We start from the raw sequence: 27912 nt of genomic DNA on the forward strand, positions 1-27912 counted from the left end.
ATATGAGTTTTACAGAATTGTGACACCTGTACTTGGTGCATGTTTAGAAGTTCTAAACTTTACGCTTCAAGTATTTTCAATTAGCCAATGTTTGGCTAGGTTGGAAACTATTTCACGGCTTAAATAAAAAACAAATTTCCTAAAATCGGTAGAATTTTGCATTCCCTCTTAAATGCAGCAAATATAATTCAAATCGGTTTGGAGGTTATATAGTGAGAGCATTCCTGTGATTCACGTGTACTTTATTATTTATTAGGAAAATCGGATTTGGCCCGGAGTTAAAAGATTCCTCTTAAAGGTGTTCTGCCTATGCCTTAGGGTCAGCCACCGCTGTTTTGGGTACACTTAGAACTTGAACTGCGGGACCCTCAACAACCTTTGAATGCTTCCTTTGTGTGGCTGTCATAGGTGTGTATGGACGATGAACTCGTACGCAAGTTTAGCACAGCACAGAAAGAGCTACACCCGACACTGCCGCCCCTGCTACGTAATACACGTTAACGAGTTCATTCAAGTGAACTTGTCTCAGCACCATTGTCGAGGAGCCAGCTAAATTCTGAAAAGCGGCGACACAGAATAGGATACGTTTAGAAAGAAAGCGTTTATTTCACTGTATCAGTAGAAAATGTATTGGCGGCTTTTAACGTAGATATTTCGCTTGCACTTCGCTTGCCAATAGAATTACCATTCGCCACGACTATCTAATCTCACCGTAGTCATATACGATCGGATTTCGGCGCGCATTCGCCACTGGGCCGTCGCGTGCATTGGGTGATACTTCAGTACTTGTGCAAAATCCCGATATCGCTGACCTCCTGTTTCCACCCGTTCGTCTGAACAGCAGTGCCGCTCCAACGCAGGGGTGCGTGAGACTCGTGCAGAGTCTATACCGTACTCATCTGTATAACTTCCCTAGTATGTGAGAGTGAGTGAGTGAGTGAGTGAGTGAGCGAGTGAGTGAGTGAGTGAGTGGAGTGAGTGGAGTGTGTGTGTGTGTGTGTGTGTGTGTGTGTGTGTGTGTGTGTGTGTGTGTGTGTGTGTGTGTGTGTGTGTGTGTGTGTGTGTGTGTGTGTGTGTTGCGCGTGCGTGCGTGCGTGCGTGCGCGCGCGCGCGTGTGCGTCTGTGCGTGCGTGTTCACACGAAGCGTATTCTAAAGCATCACAACGCGCTTTATGCACATCAGCACCATAACCCATTACTAACCATCGTAATTATGCAGCGAAAATCGGCTCGGTATTGCACAGACTCCGCAATTGTACCGCGTATCTTGGAGCGGTGTCTGAGAGCCGCATCTGCGGGTGGCGGTTTCTCATCGTTGTGCTCAGAGGACGTTGGGTGCCTGCGCCGGAGTCTATTTTTTTCGTGCGTGTAGAGTGCATGAAAGGGGCAGCTGACGAGAATAAAGACAGGGCGTTTGCTCTCCCACGTAAACACCTCGCATCGTAAATTTTGACGTTGCATGTGGTTCTTTGTTTGGAAGTGAGTCCATAGTGTTGCGTATACCAGCATAGAGCGTTATACATCGCATAGTGTCCACCGTTTTCGGAAGTTGTAAGTTGTAGAGAAGTAGCGTGAAGAGAAGCGAAGTTTCTTTGATATTTTTTTTTTCGCCGGATGAACAGCAATTGCATGGTACCGATACGGGACACGACCAAGCCAAGACCACGGAGCAAGACAAACAGGAGAGCCGAATGATCTGATAAACAGTGTTCCCTCTCTGATGGGGCGAGGAGGCAGTTTCGCCACTTGTTGTGCAGATGGCGACACTTGGAGTTGCTCTGCGCCAGCCAATGGAAGTTAAGTGGTAGAACGCCCGCTTCGGCTGCAGAAGGTCGTAGGTTTGAATCTCACCGCCGACGGGTGTTACGTGTTTCAGAGGTGTTACGTTAAAAAAAAAAGAGGTTTGGTTACTCCGCGGCGCCCGCTTTCCATGTGGCGTCTCAATGCACCTGTTAGGTGGGGACGCCAACCTAGTTACCGATATACACCGCAGTATAACTTTCTACGGCACCTTTCTAAGGCAACACCGCATTCACTATAGGCGCTTTTGTCCCATTTTGAAGCATCGAACTCATGGCTGAGTGGTAGCGTCTCGGTCTCACACTCCGGAGCCCCTGGTTCGATTCCCACCCAGCCCATCTTGCAAGTTGTTTTTATGAATTGCCTTCCGCCATTTTCCGCTCACGGCCAACGCCGACGACGCCGACGACACCAGCTTTTCTGCGACATGAGCTACTTAACGCTGTCGCGATAAAAGCGACATTCGGCGCATTTCTTTCGCTGCTGTGTCGCATACCGCACTTGCCGTGTCCGCCTCGTCTGTCATCTGACTACGCTCCCGCTACAGACGCTTGCGATCTATCTTGCTAGTCGCATATCATTGTGCATAAACCTTTTCTCGTCTGCTTCAGCTTACACTGCAGACGCTTTTGCAGACGTGTTTATGGTCGTTCACCACGATTATCCTGGATTAATGTTCTCGCTCGACAGCTCTTAAATAAACGTGAATGAGTTTACGGCGCAAGCTGGTTACATTTCAATCCTCGGTTGCGCGAATAGGAAAGCTCACAAAGGGCTCGCAGTATCCGTTCAGCGCAACACTTTACTACATTACGTTACCGCCTTCCTGCCCGCTTTCATTAACATAATATTTTGACCTTGGAGAACTAATCTTTTGTCTCACCCAAAGCCGTACCGACATGAATTTGTAGAATCAACGAGCCTGACGGGAAAATGTCGCGCGAAAACTGCTATGAATTCCCATTTAACCTCCAAGCGTGAACCAAGTATGCATCGTCGGCCAGTAGCTCGTGTTTCTGTGACTCACTGACTGACTTATTTTGTAATTGATGAAACGACAAAAGCGAAGGTAGCCGTGCCCGCGATTCTGCAAAACAAACGTATACAGATTCTTCCGGAGAAAAACTTAATTACGCATCGTCCCCTCTGAACCGTGCAGAGAAACCCCTCTGAACCGTGCAGTCATGTTACCAGCTGGGCTAACCAGCCGACAGATCTACACATTGCGCCAATAGGGAAGTTTTTTTCTACCCGGGAATCCGTATGAGTTCGGGCAGGCGAAGGGGCGTCTATTTTTTTGTGACATCATGATCAACAGAGGTCGGGTGAGTTTGTTGGCCACTGGGACATGATATTGAAATATAATGCGCGAAGACAGACACTGCATAGGCAGACGCAGCGCTTCTGTCTAGACAGCGTCTGGACTGTGTCTAGTCATAACAGGCTGTCTAGACGGAGTGGCTATGTTTAAGACATCGCTCGTAATCGTTTACGCGAGCATCCCTAGTGTCTCTATCACAGTTTCTATCGAGGTTCTGTAACAGCGACATCTAAAATCTCAGCAGTCTGTGTTCTTTGATATCGCCTTTCATCTGCGTTGGACTGTCGGTAAATGTATCAAAATATATATATTTTTTGTTCCAAGGGACAAATCGATCCTTGAACTTTCCAATCGGTGAAACAAAAAAGGGAAGGGTGCTGTGCACGTGATTCCTCGAGAGGAACTCAGAAGGATTCTTCCGGAGGAAAACATTGTGTGTGCGAAAAATTTAATTATCTATCGTCCAGGTGTTGATATGTGTATAATTTCCAGTCAAGTGCGTGCTCCCCTCCCCTGCCCTCGTCCCCCACCCCCGAAAAAGAAATTTCTGGCTGCGCCACTGGCTGGAATTATCTTCTATATTTTCGGGCTCTCTAATTATAGCTAAGTAATTGCTCCCATAAGAAGCCCCCATTGTCGTTCCTACCTACCACCATTGAGGCGGTAGGTAGGCATAGCAAAGCGGTAAAACCATGCTATATTGATTGTTTAATGTGTCACCGGTATCACAGAGTAATTAAATCATGCAGTTATTGTACAGTATAGTAATGTCCGTGATTTTTTTCCTTGCCCCTACTGGACAGAACAGGCACAAACAATTAGCGTGCACGAATGAGTACACCGAGACTATAGGGGATATAACAGTTTCAAATGTTGGGAAAACACGGGGAATGCGGGAGATGGAAATTCAAGATGATGAGCAAAACGAGAACAAGGTGAAAGCAGGAGCCAACGTTTCGTCAAGTGGACTTGTCTTCTTTCTCGAAGACAAGTCCACTTGTCGAAACGTTGGCTCCTGCTTTCACCTTGTTCTCGGTTTGCTCATTAGTTTCAAATGTTGTTTTTCAATGACCTGGCGCAACCAACTCCAGGGAATCGGCCATGAATCGGGCGGTGCAAGGGTTAAAAAATAATACTAGTCTTTTAGGAACATGATTTCGATTATAAGTGGTAGCTTGAACTTGTGTGAAGTAAAATTTATGTGCTACACATGTAACCTCAGTTGTGTATGCATATGGTTTCACCAGTTCAGGTATTTCTTCACCTTTAGTTCCTGGTGAGAAGAGGAGGAGTTACGTTTGTCGCGGCGCTTGAGCTTTTTCGGGCGATAATTTTACGAGAATAAATAGGTCAGACATTTCGGACTATACAGGGTGTTTCAGCGAACACTTTCAAGAAATTTTAAAGGTTGCCTGTGGCAGGTAGTACAATTCTAGTTCATGAGCTGGTCTACTCGAAGAGACGGACATTACTTGCACAAAATATTGAAATGCACAATCGAATAATTAACAAAAATGACTAATTAAGTTCTAACTAATTACTGTATGGCAATATTGCAATTAACAAATTACAGCTGTGGAGTTCACAATAGACCCACTTGGAATGAATTCTCAGGATGACCCCGGCTTCGAGATATAAATTCCCGAACTTTGCGAAGAAATGCATTGTTTGACGCATTGACGTACAAAAGTACCTGGAACGCCAGTGCATTTATCCGCAAAGTTCGGGAATTCATATCTCGAAACTGGTGTCATCCTGAGAATTCGTTCCAAGTGGATCCGCCTTGCGAACTCCACGGCTACAATTTGTAAACTGCAATATAGACCATAAGGTAATTAGATAAAAACTTAACTAGTGAATTTTTGTTGATTAGTCGATTATGCATTTCAATTTTTTTTTTGCAATTTATGTCCGCCTCTTCGAGTAGACCAGCTCATGAACTATAATTGTGCTATGTGCAACAGGCAGCCTTCCACAATTCCTGAAAGCTTTCGCTGAAACGCCCTGTATAAGGACAAAGACCGCTTCAGAAAACCGCGACATTGTGTCCACTACATTGGGGAGGGGGAGCACGCTAGACATGTGACTCCCCCTCTCTGAAATTTCCGTGTTGGCATGCAAACTGCCCAGCCTCACCCCCTACTCCCCACTTTCACCCTCCCTCTACCCGATCAAATGCGTAATCCCCTCCCCCTCCCTGAAAAAAAAAAAATTCTAGCTGCTCCACTGACTGGAATCATCTTCAATATCTCTTATGGTTCTCTAAAATTACAATTAGAAATCGTTAAAACTATATACGTGTAAAGCCTGGTCACATGTTCTGTTTCAGGAACAGTCTGCGTCATCATCCATGCTCCTGTAATGTGTACTAACTGGAGGCATGCACCTAGATTACGTCACGCCAGAGGCTGCTCCCTAGTACACTTTATTAGGAAAACCAAACACATAGCCATCACTTGACGATGGACGACAATGTAATGTAGAAATTAACAAACAGCGTAAAATTTTGGTTGGCAACTTACTAGAGAGTCGCCACTTCTGCCAAGAGAAAATGATGAGATCTGGCACGGCGTCACTGACGTTTTCTCAGATGAAATTTCACTCTTCTTGTTGCTAGGCACACCTAACAGTGAACAAGATCTGCTTCTTCAGGGCAAAAGGTTTTCCATCTGTCTTCGGTGGAAAAACTTTTGCAAACGAATAGTGACAGCGTTCGGAAGCGTGTACGCTCTTTAATGTTTGATTTGCAGTTTCTGCATATACGCAGTTGTTTCTAGCAATTTACGGATTGTGCAAAACAGAAGTGCCATAGAACACTGCACGAACTGCGACGCGGGAATGCGGGAAATCTTACAATGCGAAGTGCGGAAGCTCTTGAACTCTCAGTTTCAAAAGATTCCCACTCGCAAGAAGCACTACGCATCGCATAACACCAATTTGTTTCATTTTCCAGCACGCAATCCACTAGGGGAACAGATGATAAAACGTAGCGTCCACTAGCGACAGACATCATGGGAAGCGCAGTGTTTAATAAATTAATACGAAATAAACATAGAACGTACAGTCGTCACAGGAAAAAATACATCATCAGAGATCAACTCTACTCCATCATGAAGAGCTCTGAACTGTATTCTGAGAGATAGGGTATCACGCAACGTCATTCGATCACTTGTGTCGACAATGCTGCATTCGTGTCGAGATGTTCGTTTAAATTAGATGCACGTGTGCCAAAGCAAGCTTGCTGTTTGCGAAACGTGCTTTCGCAGAGCATCGATCATGTCATGTGAAGGCCACAGGGTTCCAAAACGGGATCTCCTCCAAAGAAGGACATCATTGCAGGAGCTTCCGTGTTCAGGAATTGACAACCCTTGACTGCACGAAATGGGTATCCGTGCGTTTAGAAGTGCTTGCCGTTGCGCTAGTTGGTACATGATGCTAAGAATAAAAGCAGCACAAGAAAGCGAGACAAGGAAGCGAGACAAACACAGCTGCTTGCCCAGTTTCGTGCCGCGCGTTTAACACGAGAGCGCGATCATCAAGCATCAGAGGCGATCATCAAACGGCAATGACATTTACGTTGTTCATAAGCTATTGATTTTCAGGGGTCCAAACGGTCGTAATCTGATGCTGCATGGCAAGACCTTTCGCTCATGTTTTATGCGGAAGAGCAAAAGCTCTTGCTTCGCAGTGGAACACTTCTCGAAAGCAGTTTATCACACTTAGTCCTGACCTCTCAGGACGAGGTCATTCGAATGGGGTGTCTCCAAAAAGAAATGCAGACCACGTGGTCTCACCCGGGAACAAGCGTAAGAAGCGTCGAAAGAGAAAACGACAGATCCCTCTCCATCGTGCTTTTAAAAGAGAATACATAAAGAAGTGGCGTCCTTCCGAACGCGATTCCTTCCCATGGAATAGTTCATTTTCCCGCCTTGAGCGAGGTAGTTACGATGTAGCGACGGAGTCCTCTCTCTCTTTTGCCCTGAGCGACCGTTTCCTCCTCGAGCCGACAAGAGATTGTTTGCAGTAGAATCACTTTTTGCCTGCACTCACCGGGGGCAGCTCTGAAGGCGGAGTTGGTCGACACGGCCAGCGCTGCTCCCGAGGGTCCCCTGAGTAGGGACGCCGGAGCGGTCTGCGGAAGCATCGGTGCGCCGGGGTCTGTCGGAAGCACAGGCTTTGCGTCCTCGTCGGTCGGGATGCGGCCCAGGGCCTCGTCCTGTGCCTGGGCGCGGCGCAGTGCCACTTGGGCCGCCATGACCTTCTGGCGCTCGACGGTCAGGCGACACTTGGGGCTCTCGCACTGGCGGAACTTGCAGAAGCGCTTGTGGCCCCGGATGGCGATGCTGAGCCCGTGGTTGCGGCACCGGGCGCACTTCGGGCTTCGCGTAGCGGTCGTCGGCGTCCCGTTGGTTTGCGAGCCCTGGCGACGTCTGCCGCCGCCACCGCCTCCTCCGCCTGATACCAGTTCGCTGGAGGACACCGGAGCGGGAGGCTTCTGCTGTTGAGGCATCGGCGCTATCGGTTCGGCCACCGCCGCTGTGGTCAGGGCCATGACACCAGAGTGGTGTCGGGGCACGTGGTATCGCGCTAGCAGTTCGTGGACGGGTAAGTGCTGCTGTTGCTGGTGCGGCTGGTGGTTTGGAGCGTGGTGCCGGCCATTCATCGCCGCCGCCGCTGCCGCCGCGGTTGACATGGCCAACGGAGCAGCCGCCGCCGGCTGGAGGTGGTGGAATGAGTGCAGCGCCGTGTTCGCGGAGTCGGGATGTCACAATGGCTTTGGTTTTCTCTGGTCGTTAGGTAAGCAGGCTGCTCAATGTCCCCCAAAAAACGCGCGGACACGTGTCTCGGGTCTTCGAAAGGTCGTATCGTTCCTTCTTTCGAAACACGCACAGGTAGAGGAGGCAAGTAGGCGACGGTTTTCAAGTGGTCCCGAAAATCACTTTCTGTTCGCGCTGTTTCGGCGCCTGTCTCGGCTCCTCTTCTGTGCGTGCCAAAAGGCGCCTGGTCGCCACGAAACGCACGCAGCGGCACGGGGAGTGGCGGCGGGGAAACGCGGTTGCTGCGCCTTCGCGCCGTCGACGGCGTTGCTCCAACGTGCTGCTCGCTCGGCGTGAGGGGCTTGCTGCGCTCGCGAGCGTTTTTCCAACGCCGCGCGCAGCGTGCGCCAGGCCGTCACGTGGCCACACGCCTTGCGCGACGGTGGCGACAACTGGAGTCGGCCGCCCGAAACAGCGACGCGGTGCCTGCCGCTTCTAGGCGGGCGCGTCTTCGCTTCTCGGGACTACACGGGTCAGGTACTGTGAGGACGTGATTGGAATTTTTGTTTCTTTCCCATCAGGCGTACCCTTGCGTCCGTATTTGCTTGAGAAGTATCTGTTGACGCAAGTCATAAAAACATAGCTCGCGAGCACTCGTAAAGTAGAGCTACTTTCTTTCAGCAAGAATTTCATTTATCAGCCGCCGGGACATAACATTGGAAGTTAACGAGAGTCGACTAAGATCAAGGTTCGTAGAGATAAAATATAGTAAACAAAAATAAATAAAGAAAACAGTCTGTGGTTCTCGCTCATGTGGGATTCATGCGCTTGTGGCAGACCTGCCCCTTTTCTGATCAATATGGTTATGTAAGTGAAGTGCTAAATCATGACCACAAGCAGATATTTTGGGAAGAATTACCATTTTATTGATATATCTTAATTTTAAGGCACTGCTGTAAAGTCAGTAAACGAAGAAAAAGAAGGCGTAGTTAAATTATGCACAGTCATTCACACGGTATTAGTTTCTATTGTAAAAATTCAACAAGAGGTGCCTAATTTACGAAGCTTTTCATTCAAAAGTGATCTTCGTGTTGGCCGCCACGTTCGGCAATATGTCCCCTATGAAGTTGGCCGGTGTCAACTCTCGTGAACAGTCCTATACTCCGTTTCAAACACAGCATGCAACGCTGTGGAGGCTAGCAAGACTTCTGGCAGTAGCTTCGTTCCACCAAGACAATTACGCGCAATTGCTCTTTGTTTAGGCTCAGAAACAATCGATCAACTTTTTATATACCTTAAAAAATGAACAAGCTGTTTATGAGGCTGTTGCCTTATTTTAGATAAATTCCCGTGTCGCTGTTCTCCTTTTCGGCTTTTTCATTTGCAGTCAGTCGCGGGGCTTCACGCACACGCTCGGGCTGTGCTCTCGCGAGTATGTCCATGTCCGCGACCACGAAACTTAACGGTGAGACGCTCGGAGTTACACATTTTGATTAGCGAACTTCTTGCGTAGCTTCCGCAGCATTTCACGCTAAGTATGACATGGTGTGTAGCGTTTATTTCGATAGCAGTTACACGGACATTCGAAGCCCATTTGCACCGTCGCCGTTGGCGTCGGCGTGTTCGTGCTGTTCTGCTATCGACGATGCATGCGCGGCCCGTGCTCGCAGGCTCCTGGTATATTGGACTTGTCTCCCCCATCCCCCGAAGCAGAGTCGGGCAGACTCGGCCTTCCCCGAACTCGGAAGTGGAGGACGAGCGCGCAAGCCGAACGTGTAGCTCGCTCTCCGAGGAGGAAATAGCAGATGCGAAACCACATAACTACTGCCAACGTCCGATATTTCGCCTATCCAAAGATCCCGGCGCTGCCGGGAAAATCGGCGGACGCGCCGTCGGTCGAGCGTTCGTCGAGCCGCCAGCATGCAGTGGCCTATAGGGTGCCTAGGTTGCGGTGGACCGTCGGCAACAACAGCGACGCTGTGCTGTGATGGATTTGCGGGAAACGCTTCAATCTCGACGACTGCTCCGACAACATGGCTTGGAGCACCTCAGAGTGCTCGAAGATGGAGGAGAGCGATGATAGCGATCTAAAGAAAGGAAAGACGCTTCGAGAAGAACCAGCCGAACGCAGGGCGCGCTCCCTCTTTCAACCAGCTGAAGACAACGCCGCTCGTGAGGGCGCACTAGAAAAAGTGCGCTCAGAAACGACCGGCTGAAGATGCCATTCGAAGGCATTCGGCGACGCGAAGTGCGTTTGGCTCCAAATGCAACGAAACCAAATGAAACGCTTCGCTCAATCGGCTTAAGGCCAGCTTATACGGATCTGGCTTCCACTGGTGGCATGAGCGTTGTGCGCGGACAGATTAGCGTTCCTGCTGAGCAGATGTTGTACATACGACACTGTGGTTAAGGCCAAGATAAATTTATGTAATCCTTTCGTTCGACGCTAACCAATGCCGACTGGTTTCGTTCAGTCTCAATTCGTACACCATTGACTTGCGCCACGTGCAGTCACACGCTCCTCAGATCGCCAGCGTTCTGGGATGCCCTCAGCGCAACGCTAAACCTTTGTATCCTTTTCAGTGCGTCGCCTTCTGGTGAAACTGCCAATTGTTTTGTGAATATGGCCCCGGGGCGGGACACGCACACGCACACGCACACACGCACACTGTTGCACGGTGCATACGTCCGTGGTTATCGCACTCTGTCAAATAAAGGTCTCATTGCACGTATTTATCCACTGAACCGTTATCCACCACACCGTTATCGCTGTGGTGGAAAGAGCGGTAGAATTAACAGTTCGGCCTGTTGAGCATTCGGTCATGAGGAAACACCAAAACGAGAGCGAGAAAGAGAGCGAATGCAGGGAAGCCAATAGCTCCTCTTTCTCTCCACAATCATTCTCTCTCTCTCTCTCTCTCTCTCTCTCTCTCTCTCTCTCTCTCTCTCTCTCGTTTTGGTGATTTCTCGTATCCGAACCGTGTTTGACTGCTGAGATCACATTTTATCGTTCCCATTTACTGACCAACGACAGTGGCTTATGCCATGCGAATTGCTGCATTGACGTCACAAACTGGTTATAGTCAGCACATGCTACTTTTTAGCTCGCCATAATCATCTAGAAGCGTTTAGCATCAAAACGGTGCAACGAAGCAAGAAAGGCGCCAGCTTGCTCTCAATATTCATTATGCGTTATTTTTCGTCTTCAGTAGGAAAGTACAGTACAGGAGTCCTACGGGGTACTTCGAAAACTAACTAGGCTTGTTTTCAACAAATCATAGTATACGAGCTCTGGTGGTAGGTTCGACAGTTCCAAACGTGGGGCGTTAAGGAGCTAGGAAGCTTTAAGGAAGCACAGCAAACCGGTGTTGCGCCAACGAAAGCCGCCTATAGATCGCAGCTCAACATCAAACCTGAAATGAGATTTAGTTTGTCCAGGCTCCTTCGCCTCGCTTCGTAAAAAAGTTTTATAAAGGAAGCTTAACTTGCTGTCAGGGACAGCTTTACCTATTGGCATGTGATGTATCCTTCATTTTGTCTTTAATTTTCCACATTTTAGTTGCTTTTGGGTGGTTTGACATGAGCCTGCGAAACTGACCTGCGCACTATGAAATAAATGTTGGGGGAGTAGAGGGGAAGGGGATTTAGGTAGAGTCGTGTTGTACGATATTTTCTACTTTTTGAGGAGGGCGGGAGGAGGAATGTGCCTCAAAGTAGCTCAGCCCCATAACTGGAGAGCAACACGGGAAAGGCAACTTAAGAAGCAGGATGCATATAAAAGGTTGTCCATTCTGTAGCCGTTGCGTTGGCATGAGCGAACTAATTATATTAGGCTAGCCATGTTGTAGCTGTGCAGAACTCGAAGCCGTCAGCAACGCGCGCGCTTACGATCGAGGATACCCGCAGTCCCATGACAGCCACAAGAGGCATCGGCGATAATGAGCACGCTCTGCTGATGCCAAAAAGCGGTGACAAGTCGCTTGCACTTCCCACCTCCTTTGAGAGGCGGAGCCGTATGAGGTCACCCGTTCGAACTCAGGGTAGCGGCCAGCTCCACCTCACAGCGTGGTTGGCCAGTGACAATCGCAGTGGGCCGCTCATTCGGCGCACGATTCGCCTGCGGTGTCGGCCACTATCGCTGTATGAGATATTTTGTCCCTGAAATGACGGAACGCCCCTGCTTCCGACGCGACCGCACCGCCCAGCGTACAGCATCTTTCCCAATCTCTCCGAAAGCGAGATAACGCACGGCGGGCATCAGTGCAGGTATTGTTCGGCACCACACACGTTGTCTATAGATGTCGTCACGGAGTGTCGGAGACAAATCGCATTATGATGAGATACTGTCGACGTATGAGTACCAGCAATCATGGAAAGGCCAGCATTTTCAAAACTTACGCATATGTTGCCCTTGTCTGGCCAACGCTTAGGCATCCGCCTTTTTATCGCTGCTGCAAAAAGCAAAAGGAAAGAAATACTTGTTGACAATACGGGCTGCAGCTGCTGAGCTGATTCGCATGCACTGTTGTATTGTGCCGGCAATGCGTATCATGCTATAATTAAAGACCATACATCATAAAAGCCTTCGCAGTTGCGTTTATCTATGGATGTGACGATCGCAACTGCGAAAGCTGTTACGGGGCAAGGTTTTTAATTGTGGCATTATACTCGCTGCATAAACGCGTAGCTCGTTTGTGGTGTTCTCTCTTTCTTACTTAACTTTTCTTTTTCTGGGAGAGAGAGACAATGGGAGTTGGACTATGTCGAAGCATGGGTTGGAAGCAACCGGACGCTTTATTCTCTTTCTTTCGTTCTTTCTTTCTTTTTTTTTTTTTTGAAAACAATCATCTCTTCATTGCCAGCATATGTTTTTTACTCCGCTCCATTCAGGTCGAATCCGGTGAAACGTAGGCGAGTCGCCTTGTGCTCAGCAGCAGAGCGCCGTAGCAATTGAGCTACGGGAGCAGGGTAACGAAACACCACCAAGAGAATAGATATAGCGAGAGAGAAATAGTGGAGTGTTGAAAGTTTTAAATTCTATAGCCTGTCCAAATGCCTGATATTCGGTTTCTAATGATAGGGCTTGAAAGATGAAATTAAAATGGAGGAAGAAATGCGGAAAAGGAAGAGTAACGAAATATTCGCGATAGGGGGCCCTGACAATAAGCATTATCTCTTGCCACGTTGCTTCGGAGCCAACATATCTGTTCTCCAAACACACGTCGCAGGCACAGGCATTTAAACGCAGTACACAGCGAGTGCCGCAACAAGTTCGCTCATAGCTTCAGCAACAGCCGTCTCGCGTTGCAGGTCGGTGTGTCGAGTGCTGGCATAAGAAAGCTACATGAAAGGGAAACCTCGTGAAAGGGAAGCTACATGAAAGTGTTCGTGTCTTTCTGTGGCGCCGTTTCAAGGGAATGAAAAGGAAAAATTGTCATCCACGAGACTGGAGCACCAAGCTACAGCGATGAACGTCATTGAAGAACGTCGGTGATGTCGTCTGCAACCCTGAACGGCTGCAGATGACACTGCCAACCTTTCCTTTTTGACGTCCAACCACTTCTCTTTCCCCATGGCAGGGTCGCCTACCGGGCTCAGCCTGGTTAACTTCCCTGCTTTTCCCTTATGCTCTCTCTCTCTCTCTACAAAGGAACGCACAGAGGAAACTCCGTACTACAGTCGACAGGATGACAACTGTTGCCTTTTATGGACTTTTCTCCACTTTGCAGGCTTCCGGAGAACTGATTTGTCAAGAAAACCACAGATGCATAGAAAGTATGGGTGTGTGTTCTGAATACGTTTCGGCGCCGTTGTTTTCACCTTCCGGCGAGAAAATAGAAAGCACGATGTCCAGAAAAAGTAGTTTGCTTAATCGTTGCAGAAAGCCATTTGCCGCACTTTTGTTTAACCGGTACCACGATTCCTTGCGTTCATGTATATGCTCGTTGGTGAAAACAGATCTAAGTGTCTGAACGTTACGTCATTAGAAGAACGAGCGAAAAAATAAATAGGTGCTCAGGAAAGAACCGATCAAGTTTACCTAGGAGAATATGTCGCTCGGGGTAGCCCTCACCTTTGATATCACCTGCAAGTGTAAACGCTTCGTAAAGTACGACGCCAGCTTCCGCAGCTGTACGACCCTGGCACAAGACACCGATGTGTACAACCTGCTGTCGACTTGCACAAGCACACGACATATTTGGGAGCCCTTGCTCAGGTGGTCTGACCTCAGGAGTGACCGGCATGCTGACTTCAGCAAATGAGAGAGAGAGAGAGAGAGAGAGAGAGAGAGAGAGAGAGAGAGGCTTTAATGTAACTTGAAAGAGCGTAGGTTTGGGCATGTTAGTACTCCATTACTTTTTGGTTTTTAACGCATGAAAAAGGGACGCTGAGCGCTGTGTCCACGTCGTACCTCTGTCTCTCGTCCCTTTTTCGTGCGCTAAAAACCTAAAAGGATTTAATGATATGCTGGAGATGTTAGCGTGGCTGTTCGCCTGACATGCTACTCCAGGTCCTGGGTGATGATTACGATACATACAGTGATAAACACTTAACAGCACATGCAGTCACAAACAGACACACTTCATCAAGTGGATTCAACAAGTCTTTAATTACAGAGTGTTACTGGACTTCCTGCACGATGCGGGGTTGCATTCATATTAATAAATGTTTATATATTTACTATGACGGAAGGTATCCCTCCTCGAAATTAAAAATAAAAGGAGAAAAATGGAGCAAACGAGAGCGTGGATGGATTTTCTGTTTCACGGAGCTAATAGGAGGGCTGCCTGTTTTCGGGCTTGCCAAATGCTCAAGGCTCTTCAGATGTCAAGTGTGTCGTATAAAGCGATGCGTCCAAACGAATACGTGGTTTTATACATGAACAACCGTGCGCTAATATGAAAAGGCCGATATAAATCGGCATTAAGTGGCAATGAGGGACAGTAAATTCGATCTACCGAGTGGACGAGGGCCTGATTCGTCTCGTGCACTTTGTCGTCTAGCAGGCACCGCGGTTTATGAGAGCTAATCGTGTCTGGCGATCTTTTCGATCGGCCGATGAACAGAGAAAATTTTTTCTTCCAGGCGCGATGAGGTCCTTTGCTCACAGCGGGCGGGTGGCGCCTCAACAGCGTTCGAAAATAACTTGCTGGAGGCGTAAGGTCGGGAATAGTCGCGTTAGTCGAATGTCGAACCGGAAGGCTTTGACTTTGTAGCTATTCTTAGTTGACGTCGCGGAAGCTAGTCTGGCACTCGAACAAAGTTCTCCGTCCAAATGCAAACCGCGCGTGATTTCTTGTTTTTCGCTTTCTTCTTATAGTGTTTGCCTCCTTGTTGACCTGGAACCAGATTGAGCTTGTCCTTAGCTTTCGTGTGTGACTGCTGATTTAATTTGTTTTTTTATCTCTCTCTCTCTCTAAAAAAAGATATTCTTGGCTAGCATAGATGGTTTCTGTCGAGTCGCTCGTCTGTCCGCTGCTGACACTGTAGCTTTCAGGAATGAAGCGCCTGTTGAAGAAAGCGGGCGAGTCGTCAACGCACAGGACAGGCCTCCCCAGAAATCGTGAGCAGAGTTAGAAAAGACGAATGACTTCGTTGCTGAAACTAACTTAAACAGCTCTGCGTACATGGAAACGTGACAGAAAAGTCTACAACACGGTCGCTCCCGTGTTGTCGTTTTGTTTCTGGCTCTGCCGTCCTTGTTATGTATAGCACACTACTTTCCTAACACCTCCTCAGCTTTCATTCTCGGTTTAATTTGTATTTCACACTGTTGAAGTTTAGTACACTTTGTGGACCCATACCGAAACTTTGTTTTTGCAGCGCCGTCATTGTCGCGTCGAATAGGAAGGTAAGGACTACACGTCAATGAATGAATGAATGAATGAATGAATGAATGAATGAATGAATGAATGAATGGTGTTTCATTTCTTTTCGCACTGAAAAAGAGGAGACAGGACTAAAAGCTGGGGTACAGCTTGACGAGGGTCCCGCCCCCTTATACGTTTGACAGCAGAGCACTGCAGAAACATCACGAAAAATGAATGTGTCATGGCAGGTAACGGCTCTATTTTATTTCTCCTTGGCAATCTTAAAGGTTCAACAAGATCTCAATACACAAACGTTTATGTAATCGTGCCCCATAGGAATGCGGCCGACGCACCGCGGGCAACCTGGCGACCTGCATCGCGCTTCTGCAATGGTATACTGAGCCATAACGGCAGGTTTGGAGCGAACAAGAAAGGAAAAACAGGGTTGATGTTGAAAAGCCCGTGCGACTTTGGCTGTCTTGTGTAGTAACTGTGGGCAGCACTTTCGCGTGAGGCACGCACACAGACAGTTGTTAATGCTTATATGCATGTGTTGGGCACGAATGCCTCTTTAGTGACTTTGCCACATTTGCTGATTAACTTTTCTTATTGCAGCCTGGTGATCGCATGGACGTGAGATGGCCTCGAGCGGCGCTTCCAAGTTTCTATGGCGGCACGTTCCAGGTACCGAGTTCTTGCTCCCTCTTTAAAACGAAGCTTACTGTGAGGAACACGGCAGAGAACGCGTGGAGAGGTGGTGTAACGGAGAGGATGGAGACTATGGAGGGGGTGCCGTGAACGAGCCATATGAGGGTCTTCAGGATCGTTAGAGGGTAGGAGCGGGATGGAGAGAATAGTCATCGCCTTTTAAGCGTTCTTTGGAGGATATCCTAAGAAAAAAAATTGTTTGAATTCTGTTGAGCAGTTATCTATAGTTTCAACGCGTTGACACGTATGTCTCTTCGTTATCAATTGAACTGCTGGGCCCCATATAACTTTGCCAACTACAGCATTGTGGCTCATTGCGATCTAGCCTATCAACTCGTCTCCTCGTCCTATCCTTTTAGTTGCAAAAGCACAAGTAACACTCTCACAAATACAATTCGCTGACATTTCACCGTGGATTTACCCAATCGCCTTCCAACCGTGTTGAAAAAAAGTACTTGCACATAATTGTGTGAAAGTCTGAGATAACTGGGGAAGAGTTTCTTTCAATAATCAGCTGCGCAATCGCGTAAGCATTTGAATGGCATGCGAAAGCGCGCTAGTTCCCGCAACCGAGTGGAGTCTTCCTCTTTTCTTTGCGCATGCGGTGAGTAAATTTCATTAGATAAATACCAGTCACACGGAGTAACTGTTGCTCACACTGCCTTAATAGTGCCTTAGCCTCTGCTGTGTTGCCAGTGAGAACGCCAGCTGAGCCGGCGTGAGTCGATAACTAACTCTATAGAGCCTCCAACACAGACCGTGCTAAACGAGGTTGATATTAGCATCTGAGTCTAGAGATCAATACGTCACGTTTCCTGAACAGTTGAGCACAGCTTTGATGTAGGCCAACGTTCAACAAAAACTCGTCAGGTGAGAGTGGTAGAATAAAAGTGCTTGTTTTGTTTCTTGCGTTTTTTTTTTCTTTTTGAACAGTTTTAACGCAGAGACAATTACGACAGCGCTGCATTTGGAATACCATGACTCTGTGAAACAAGTTCCGACGAAATATCATGAGCCTTCCCGCGGTCTACGAAGGCGTCCTGCCTAGTTCTGACTTGGGAGGGCAATCTAGAATTTCTAATGGTTCAGAATTCATCAGGAGCACTCCACTATGGCGTGTCAGTTTTACTACATCAGACTAGGATTGATGGCGCCTGAGTTCTTTACTTTTATCAAGCTTCTGATTACGCATCATGGGGCAAAGTCCTCTGCGATACTTATCCGCGCTTTCACTGTAAAGTTTGTATTACTTAGTTTTAAGAGAGGACGTATGGATCTACTTTCGACGCAACCCCCCCTCCTTCCACTTCCTCCCCCAGCTTTCTGGTACACACTGTACAGTGTACGACAGAATTAGCCCATACTCGTTGTTGCCTTTGCCGTGGACTTAGGTTGGCAATCGTGTACCCTTCCTTCAGGCTCTGTGTACTGCATTATAACTTCCTACTCCGCGACAATAACGTCCTCCATACTGTGCACTGTCTGCAATAAATGCTAACAGCGCACATGCCGGCAGTTCACAATAACAAATCCCAGCACGTTGCCATTCTTTTGATAAAGTCGCAAGTTGCGCTGTTATCATTTATGCACCGAAGCTACAACAAAACTAGCTTGATAGTTTCCTGCGTGAAGCATTCTCTTTTATCAGAGACACACAAGGGAAAGTCAGATGCACAGGTTTAAGTACTTTGTGCCGAAAGCACTTTCACACTGTTGGGCCCGAGAGATACCCCATAAAGAAGAAGACAAACAACATTTGAAACCCATTGTTGAAGAAACGAATTTCATACCGACGTGGTGTTGGACTAGTTGGGGATCTTTAGGAGTGAAAACGCTGGGGGTGAAAGACACACCACGGAGGACAAGACGGATGGTCGTCCGCATTCTTGTTTGTGGTGTTTTTTCCGCGCCTGACATGTTCAGTCATAAACAGAATCAACTATATAGCCCAACGTCACGTCGTTTTTCAATCCACTTTTAAACTCAGTGCCAAAAGTCCCCTCGTCTTTATGTAATACGTTCAGTCATGCACAGCTATGACTGGAGGGGTAGCGGTATCACGTGAAAAGCAATGGGACAGTGTGGGCGACAAACTTTCAGACAACCAGAGTGCCGATTGAATGAATGAATGAATGAATGAATGAATGAATGAATGAATGAATGTTATTCCACTTCTTAAGAAAGAGGAGTGGCCGGAGGGGTGGGGCGGGGGGGGGGGGGGGAGGGACGTCTATGGGCTTCAGTCCCAGAAAACGTGCCTCACCACCTTATGTGGCTAGACGTCCGTCTACCAGGCGTGGTAGGCCTCCGCGACCTCCTCAGCCCACCTCAGGGCTCGATCCTGTAGGGTGGGATCGGAGCTGCGCAAGACATTCTCCCATATCTCCTCGCTACTAATTAATGGTTTGAAGGCGCAGAGGAGAGTTTTGATGGGGCCTTGCCACATGATATGGGAGAGATCTTCTATCTGGACATGGCAGAAGCGACACTTGGGTGTCGGGTATGTGACGGAAAAGAATAAGTGCGAAGTGTGCGGGGTAAGAAAAGTGGGAATTTGTAGTTGGCGCCACAATATTTCTCGCTGGCGTATGCTAGGCACAGAGAGAGGTGGATACATTAGGCGTTGGTGTCTGTAATGTGTGCAAATTTTATGGAATGTGATTAGTGTGTCTTTATTGGTGTGTTGTTGGGAGCCATTGGGTTCTAGAGTTAGGCCCACATTTGCGGCCACTTGGTTCGTGAATCCTCAAGCAGTGGCATGAGCCATTTCGTTGCCTTGAAGTCCTTGATGTACTGGAGTCCAGATGAGGGCGGCGTCGTTTTCTGGAGGGTGAGTGCAAGTAGAGTGCGCGAGGTGGCTAATATAGCCGCCAATGAAGTTCCGGATAGCAGTCTTAGAGTCACTGATGATGACATCGCAATCAAGTAGTCCCGATGGGAGTGCAATGACGGGCTCTTCCGCGTGGCCTGCCGAGGTGGCCTTGATTGAAGCTGAACGAACAGCGTTGCCCTTGTTGTCTACGACCGCTAGAGCATAACGTTGTCTAGTGGTGTAGGCCGCGGCGTCCACATAGTAGACTCCTTCAGCCTATCCATAGCTGCGTTGTAGTGCCTTGGCTCAATGTTTCCGGCATTTGATGTGAAACTCAGGCTGCATTTTTTTTTGGTAGAGGTTGGATGTGGTATTGGCCGTGTATGTTCGGAGGAAGTTGATGTCGCTTGTTCCCTTTGAATGGTGGAGCGCAGTGAAGTTGTCTCAGGATCTCACGCCCAGCTTCAGGCGTGGTGAGTTTGTGGTATTGCGGTGATACATGTGGTTCGGTTAATTCTTGAAGGGTATTGATTGTGACTGTGTTCATCACCCTTTGTGGGGATGCTCTAATTGGAACACCAAGAGTGACTTTATGTACCTTGCGGATCAAGCAATTTACAGTATCCACTTCCTTCAGCGTTCTTGAAGGGTATTGATTGTGACTGTGTTCATCACCCTTTGTGGGGATGCTCTAATTGGAACACCAAGAGTGACTTTATGTACCTTGCGGATCAAGCAATTTACAGTATCCACTTCCTTTCAAAAGAGGGAGAGATATGGTCGTACGAACGTGATTCTGCTTAAGACAAAAGCCTTGATGAGCTGAATTAGCCCCTTCTCTCGAAGCCCTCCGTGTTTATTGGAATCTTCCCTGTCAGGCGGAGCGTATTATCTACCATTGTTTGTAGTGCTTGCAAGGTATGCTGATTTGCTCGGTTGCGTTGGAGGTGTAGTCCTAGGACCCTTAACCTGTTTACCTGTAGTATAGGGAAAGTGCGAAAAATTGTAGAGCTCAGCTCTTAGGCGCCCGTTCCTGGTTTTAGCGTCGGCGTTCCTCGGCCTAACCGGGCGAACGCGCTTGTGCCACTGTTCGCGCGTTCGTCGTCGTATTCTACCACGGCTGGCTCCAATGCCCCTGATCATGCCAGCGTTCCCATACTGCCCCTCGCACTCGTGCCACAGCTCTCGCGTTCATAGTCTTCTTCCACAGCTGGCGCCGATGCCGCGGGAGCCATATACAGTGGCTCTACGCCACACTGCCAGTCGGTGCGGTGCTTCGAAAGTTTTGAAAGTTTGAAAGCTTATTTAACATAACTAACGTATACACTTGCAAAGTACACACTTTTGGGGCCCAACAAATTTGTTAAAGGGTCCATATTTGTATGAGTCCCTTTCGATCTGAAATTCTTTGCCGCAATATATCGTGAAATGAAAACACACATCGACTTGTGCTCAAATTTCGCATTAGGGAGTATCGTAATCGTCGGATGCATTTTAATTAATCCCTTTTAGTAATTGTCACATAATACTCTGGAACAGCCAACCCTTGCTGCTACGCAGTTTATAGCATGTACTTGTGACGTAGGCAGTGACGCAGGAAATTTTAACTACAGCGGCAGCTGTCGGCCGGTCCCGCTGATAGAGCAACGTGCCATGAAACGAATAATTAAACGTTGATATTAACTTTGGGATACGCTAAAGAGAATGAAGGCGAAAGCCTCCGTGCTCGCGAGACATCCATTACATTACTTGGCATTCTAATTCAAATGCGTTGTTACTTCCTATAATTTGTTTTCTCCCACCAAAGGTCGTGGCTTCGAGTGCCTTAAATCTATGTTAATTAACTTCGCCTTAATTAACACCAGAGGTTGTGGGTTCGACCATCAGTGGTGGCACCATGAATTTTGGTGCTATTGAATTTTGGTCCCACGAAAGGCCAAGGGTTCGACTCCCACCGATGGTTGGGGGTGGCACCATCAATTTCGGTGCCATTGAATTTTGGTGCCATAACACCGGACGGTAAAATTTTTCGATAACGTAGGACAACAGATTTTTCTTGGACCCATGAGCCACTTAAGGCTTTCGCCTTAATAAATGTGGCCGCTAAAATAGCATGCGGCAAATCAAGCCAGTATAACGAGAGAAGAACCTTTAGAACGCTTCGTCGACTGCCCTCCTGCCGTGACGGCCGTTGGAAGATGCTCGCCTACTGCTGTTTCCTTATCCGGTGCGGAGTAACTTCCTGATCCGGAATTGCGGAACACGCTTTTATCCTCTTGGCGAAGGCCGTATGCATGCATGATTATTGTTATCTATTCTAAGCAGGCGCAAGGCAGCTTTGGCACTGGCACGCCTTTTCTCGTCGACAGAAAAATCAACTGTGCGTGTAGACGCGTGCAACATCCGCCTCCGCCACCGGGAAGAGATTTCCCGCCTTTCGGTTACACTTTGTTGCCCTCTTATCTTTGAAGTGCCGCTGTTGGCATGGGTTGGAAAGCGATGATAGTGGCTCATGCATCGTTGCCAGGGGGCGTTCTTTTTTTTTGAAAGTGAAATTACTTTTGTTACTAGACCATCATACACAGACAGAAAAAAAGGGCGTTTCGACAAGTCCCATTGTGGAAACGTTGGCTCTCGCGTTTACCCTGTTCTCGTTTGCTCATTGTCTTGGCTTTCCATATCCCACCTACCCCGTGTTTTCCACAGATCAAGCAGGTGGCATTATCTCCTACTTTAGAACTGATGACACTGGAGAAATTCAAATGTCGCGGGGACTCACTCACTATGGCGTCGTGCTGCTGAATACAGGGTAGCGGATTAAATTCGTGGCCGTGGCAGTCAGATTCCTATTATTGTCGAATGAGAAAAAAAATAAGATAACTATATCAACCGTGCTTACGTGCACGTAGCAGAACCCAAGCTGGTCCGGAACAAGCCGCTCTCGTCATCTATAGCGCCTGACATTCCTCAGGTGCCACTTTGGAACGTCGAATCAGTCGTCTGACGCAACTCCTGATTCACTGTTGTAATTCCACAACAGAGAAACACACGCTGACCTTTCTCTCTTCTCTCCGTTTCCACACGAGTGGGACACAGTTCACCACGAACACCATGCCGCCGGTGCCAGTTCTAGCGACGAAACGTGAGCCGTAAGAGAAGGCGGCTTCCCGTGTGAACCGCGCCCTTTGCGCATGCGCTCTCTCGCCTTCACGCAAACGCTGCAGCATCCACGATGCGTGGCGAAGCCGGCAAACCCGAGGCTCCAAAGTCCGCACCCGGCAGGACCGAGCCCCTAACCTACCCTCTGGCAACAGCTGAGGTATGTACATGCGAAGCGAAGCCGCCGTGCCGAAGTGTGCTAGCGGTTTTTCACGCAGACACTGCGGCGGCGGCGCTGCCCACTGGCGCGATTCGCGGCCGCGTGCGCGCGACTTCGGAGAGGCAAAGGCGAAACCTTAGACGCCCTGTTTCTCTTACGCACCTCCTCCTCCTCCACTTCCTCCTATCGCGGACTGTGCAACACGCTCGGAGAGCACGAAGGAACGGCGCATCATCGCCCGTGCTGTTCCGAAACATGGAAGTGTTTATCCTCCGAGAACAGAGCTCGTATATCACTCGAGATCTGCAGTCCCCCAAGGAGATTCGCGTTGGTACGTGGAGGTTGGGAACAGGCACACACTTCGGCAAGTTTTTTTTTTTCGTTTTCTTTCTTTCCCCGTTTGTTTGTTTCTTTGTCGTGACCGTGCGTGTTGATCTTTATGGTTTCTCGCTGAAGTTTTCACTTGAACATGCAAGCCATGTCTTGATTCAATCCTTAGCGGACTTCGCTATGGTCATCGAAAGGCACCGCAACAACGCTGAATGCCGAAAAATTCAAATAAGGCATAAGGTGAGGCTTAGGGGCGGGAAATGGGGATTGCGCGTTTTGAGAACGCAGTGCTTTAGATTAACAAGAATGCTTAGGACCTACGCGTTTCATGGCGGGATCGCTTATGCAAGAGCTCTTTTCCCCTGTTCTTAGATATATGAGTCTTCAGTGGCTGCATTTTTCCATATTACAACTTTTTTTTTTCTAACACGCTTGAGTTCTTGCTCATCAAGAGCTAACCGGAACCGAGGAAGAAGAAGTGCTCTGTGCTCACGCGTTGGCGCGGGAGTCGCGTGTTCGCACGTTGCTTCACGCGTTCGCATGCTCGACGATCATCGGCTTCGAATCACGCCGGATCAGACCTGTCCGCTATCTCGCCGTTGGCGGTACGATTCCAGCCCCGAGCCTTCAAGCCGAATCGCCTGGTGTGCTGGTCGCAGCACACAGGTCGGCCGTCGCATCTTGCGAGCGTCCGTGGAACGACCGGACCCAAACACAGAGGCGGCGCCGGGACTGGGTACAGGTAAGTAGTATAACTCACGCCAGCACGCCCTTTGTTGTGAAAAACGACCGTTTAGTCTGACATACTCGTAGAATCATTCAGTAGCGAACAGCCGTTGATACTCTGTGTGGTTCTTCCCGACAAGTGCATGGCTCATACAAATTTTATTTTACATCACTGCGTGTCTTTCAACAATAGGCAATGGCAATAGGTAAGGCGTATTCCAAGCTTCCGAGTAACGTAAGCCACACAAGGAAAGACATTGGCTAAAGAAAGACATTAGCGGATTCAGACCACATAAAGCCAACAAACAATGAAGCCAAGGCTTGTTTTCATTGTGGGTTCATTCTCTGTTGGCTTTATGTGGTCACGATTAACAAAATCGAACCCTTAAGTTCCCCTTCTTCTGTCGAGTAGCGGGCGAAGGAATTTAGTGCTGGTGATTCACGCTCTATGATCGCGAAAGCTTGGCCATAGCTTATTAACCCAGATATGCTTTTTCGAGTTAACTGTCGCGTGCAAATGGTTGAACAGCGGAACGATTGTTCATTGCTTGCGCTTACAGCAGATATTTGCGATAGTAGAGTATTACATTTCTTAGCCAGCGGTTGGCTTTATTTGTCACGTACCTTTGCCAAAACTGACTACGGCGTCTTGCTCTTTGAAAGCGTACATTGATGCCTGCCGTACCACCGACACCAATATTTATAGCAATATCAAATATTCGTTGGGAAGGCGCGAATTTGTGGACATACTAGAACTAAGGACAAGGGGATTCGTTTTCTCGCCATACATCTTGCCAAAATATAACTATCTTCTGACGGTAAAAGTTAACTGGAGTGACATAGAGCCGAGCGTCATTGCATGTAAATAATGTCCCCGCAAGCTGATATTAAAGCCGTTTATGGTTTCGCGAACCATGTGCAATACAAAGCCATTTTCGTCTTACACGCTACTTTAGACAGGTACGCCTCTTGCATTTATCGCCTGCTCAAAAGACATGTTTTGAGTCAAAGCCCTCCGTTTTTTTCACAGTTGGCCATGAATCCCCCCAAGTCTACGCAGCCTGGAACAAGACTCCTTGCGCCCAGGATGGTTGTGGGCGGCGCAGTGCGACAACCACGTAACATCCAGCCTCTCCTAGCCAGACCAGCACCGATGCGTGCCGGCATCGTTCAGCCAAGCGCCGTTGCTTTACAGACGGGTGTCATGCCCGGCGCAGTCGTGTTCAAGACTGAGGACGGTCAGCTTCAAGTCGTTAACGTGCATCCCAGCAGCGTTCAACCAGTATCACCCGGCCTAATTGGAAGCCGAGCACAATTTCGGGTGCCTGCCCCACCAGGCCCCGCACCGGTACAGCAGCCGCAGCGGCTGGTGCAGCAGATACCGGCCAGGTACACGGCTGCAGCCGTGAACATCAGGAATAGGCCTCCCGGCGGGGCACTCACATCACCAGGCATCGTCTGCGTCTCGCAGGAGCCAGTCATGACACCGCCTCAGCCCTTGGGCGTCAAAATAGTGCCCGCCCCCACCGTTTCCGCCGTCACCCAACAGCTGGCCATACAGACGGGCCCCATGGCGGTCGGCGGTCATGACCTTGCCGGCGGCGCACCCCAAATGTCCCCGGACACGGCCAAGAAAAAATGTAGAAACTTTTTCTCGACGCTCATTCGCCTCGCCAGCGACCAGCCTGAGAACACGGCCGCGAACGTCAAGCGCCTGATACAGGGACTCATAGACGACACTATGCAACCCGAAGAGTTCACTACCAAGTTAGAGAGAGAGCTCAGCTCTAACCCACAACCGTGTCTGATTCCCTTTTTACGCAAGAGTCTTCCTTTACTGAGGCACGCAATGCTCACCAATGAACTCTCCATCGAAGGCATTCGTCCTCCACCGCGCAGCGCCCTCTGCATGCCGCCGCCTTCCCCTCCTATCGCGCGTAGTCTGCAGAAGACCGCCGCAGCCAGGACGGTGTTGCCGCGTACCGCAGCCGCGCAGCTTCAAATGATCCCTCAGAGGGCTCTAGCCGCCGCTCAGATGGCCGGTCCCGTCGACCTGCAGGGCCTGCTCGCCCAGCAACAAAGGCTCACGGCATCCGTCTGTCCAGCGCCCGGCGGCGGCGTCACACCAGGAGGCGGCAAGAGTCTGCTACTGGCCAGGCCTCCCAACTTCGCCGCCGCTCTTCCGCCTACCGCTGGCGGCGTCTTACCTTTCAAGGTGCCGGCTCCCATGTCGACAGCATCGCAGCCGAAGGGTTCTCTCTGCGCATCGACCGGAAGCATTAGCGGCGGCGGAGGGGCAAACACAGCCAAAGAAAAGCGATCCGCAGGACCAGCGCTGATTGACGAGGACATCAATGACGTCGCCACCATGGGAGGAGTCAACGTGGCCGAGGAGTGCCGGACAATTCTCTCCACTGGCACTGGTGACGACGGCGCTGAGGTGCAAGCTCGCTCTTGCAAGGACGAAAACTTCCTCTTCACCGCCGCGCTGCACAAAAGGATCAGTGCACTGGCCGCACTCCACGGCATCGACGAGGTGTCGGATGACGTCGTTGCCCTTGTGTCCCACGCGACCCAAGAGCGCCTGAAGACGTTCATCGAGAAGCTTAGCGTGATCGCCGAGCACCGGCAGGAGAACGCGCGTGCCGATCCGCACTACGAGGTCACGCAGGACGTCCGCCAGCAGCTGCGCTTTCTGGATGAACTGGAGCGGGCTGAGAAGCGGCGGCATGAGGAAGAGGAGCGCGAAATGCTGCTCAGGGCGGCGCGGAGCCGAATGAGGGCCGAAGACCCCGAACACCTGAAGCTGAGGCAGCGAGCTCGAGACTTGCAGAGGGCCGAGATGGAAGAGGCGAGGCAGCGCGAGGCGAACATGACAGCGCTTCTGGCCATCGGAAACCGCAAGCGCCCCATGCCTGTCGCGGCACCGGGAGCAGTGCCGGGGCAGCAGCCAACCTCTTACTATGCTCAAGTGCGCAGGCCCCGGCTGAAGAAGGTCAGCCCGCGAGACGTGCTGTTCCTTATGGAGCAAGAACGAAACAAGTTCCACCGCGAGTTCATCTACAAAGCGTACATGAAGTACTGAACAAACACTTTCTTTTCATCCTTTGTCATCCAATGATTTCTGCATGCAGGTGGCATACACTCTTCTGCTTTATTGTTGTTACCACACTTGTTGTCCATAAAAGGGTTCATGTACCAGTGTAAAACGTGTTCTTTTCAGGGTAAAAAACGCAACAGCGCGGGCAGATTGCGATTTAACAGCAAGTTCGCGTGTGAAGGCCGCTGAGGGGGTAATTGAATAAAATCACATTTTCTTCCGAGGCAAAAATCACTTCATGATGACTGTCTGCTTATACACTTAGTCTATGAACATTCATTCCTAGCAGACACGAGGCATCTATTTCAATAACTTTGTCATACGCTTTTCAGTATTCGTTTCTCTCTCTCTGTCTCGTCGCATGCTTTCATAACGTCCTTGGAAGTAGTCGCTGTATTTATTTGCACTTTGCTTTGTACTCAGTCATGTGGAATTTGCTAGCAAATACATAACTCAGTACGGTCGCATGGCGCGGCGTGTTCTGCTGACGGAACATTTCCAGAGTACCCGTTTATGAAAACGGACCAGCTTATTTCTCCGCGCTCGTGCAAGGATAATTCTATTCTATGGTTAGGCCAGTCTTAATCGCTCTCGATTATGGAAAGTGGCTAATAGTTGCCGCGGCTGCCTCATTTTGTTCGCCTTTTTACGTCGCTCAGTGCCTCCGAATTGGAAAAGGAAGTAAAAGAAGTTAAATGTTTTTGATGCTTGGAAACAAGATTCAGTTTTCATCAAATCTCCCGATTCATTTTTCAGAACACGTTGGCGGCGTTATCGAGAACCACAAGTTTTTTTTTTTTTCAGACGCTGCTATCAAAACTGTGTGTTCGGCTACCGTTCCTGATTTCTCCAAAGAACTAATTCGTTCAAGCTGAAACTTATTTTTGTTTATATTTTTCGAAAACATGCAAAACTTCTTCCAGCGCGCATACTTGAAGGTATCCTTCAAGATCGTCTTAATAAGTTTCCATCTCACTTGGTTATTTCTACGGATGCAACACAAAATTTAGACGAGGCCGGAGTTGGCATCTTTTCAAATCAGCTGATCTGGTCTTTCGCTCTCCGTCTTGTTGATTATACCCCTATATTTTTTGCAGAGTTTCTGGCAATTATTCGGGCAATCACAAAATTTGGTCCACAGAAATCTCAAGTAATAATTGTTACCAATGCGCTTTCGGTTTGTACACATTTAACTTCTAATGATCTGTCACCCTTGCCCTGGACAATT

The 27912-nt window shown here is 48.9% G+C and overlaps 2 protein-coding genes and 1 long non-coding RNA gene across 3 annotated transcripts in view; 2 read left to right on the forward strand and 1 right to left on the reverse strand.

Annotated features, from left to right (window-relative positions):
* The window catches only part of LOC126531150 (uncharacterized), a 225817-nt gene extending 217550 nt beyond the window's left edge, over positions 1-8267 (reverse strand). Inside the window, exon 1 of the mRNA XM_072288287.1 lies at positions 7172-8267. Coding sequence (XP_072144388.1) covers positions 7172-7814 — 643 coding nt within the window. The 5' untranslated portion in view covers positions 7815-8267. The remainder of the gene's footprint in view (positions 1-7171) is intronic.
* Positions 1-27912, forward strand: part of LOC140218513 (uncharacterized) — a 255473-nt gene that overhangs the window by 226807 nt on the left and 754 nt on the right. The window contains exon 2 of the long non-coding RNA XR_011894795.1: positions 16305-16373. This is a non-coding gene — a long non-coding RNA (uncharacterized lncRNA). The remainder of the gene's footprint in view (positions 1-16304; positions 16374-27912) is intronic.
* On the forward strand, positions 23298-27000 carry LOC126531146 (transcription initiation factor TFIID subunit 4-like). The gene is made up of 2 exons (XM_050178561.3): positions 23298-23600; positions 24615-27000. The coding sequence occupies exon 2, from the start codon at positions 24621-24623 to the stop codon at positions 26667-26669; it is 2049 nt and encodes a 682-aa protein (XP_050034518.1). The 5' UTR covers positions 23298-23600; positions 24615-24620; the 3' UTR covers positions 26670-27000.

This window comes from Dermacentor andersoni, chromosome 5 (assembly GCF_023375885.2).
Source record: "Dermacentor andersoni chromosome 5, qqDerAnde1_hic_scaffold, whole genome shotgun sequence".
Classification (NCBI taxonomy): domain Eukaryota; kingdom Metazoa; phylum Arthropoda; class Arachnida; order Ixodida; family Ixodidae; genus Dermacentor; species Dermacentor andersoni.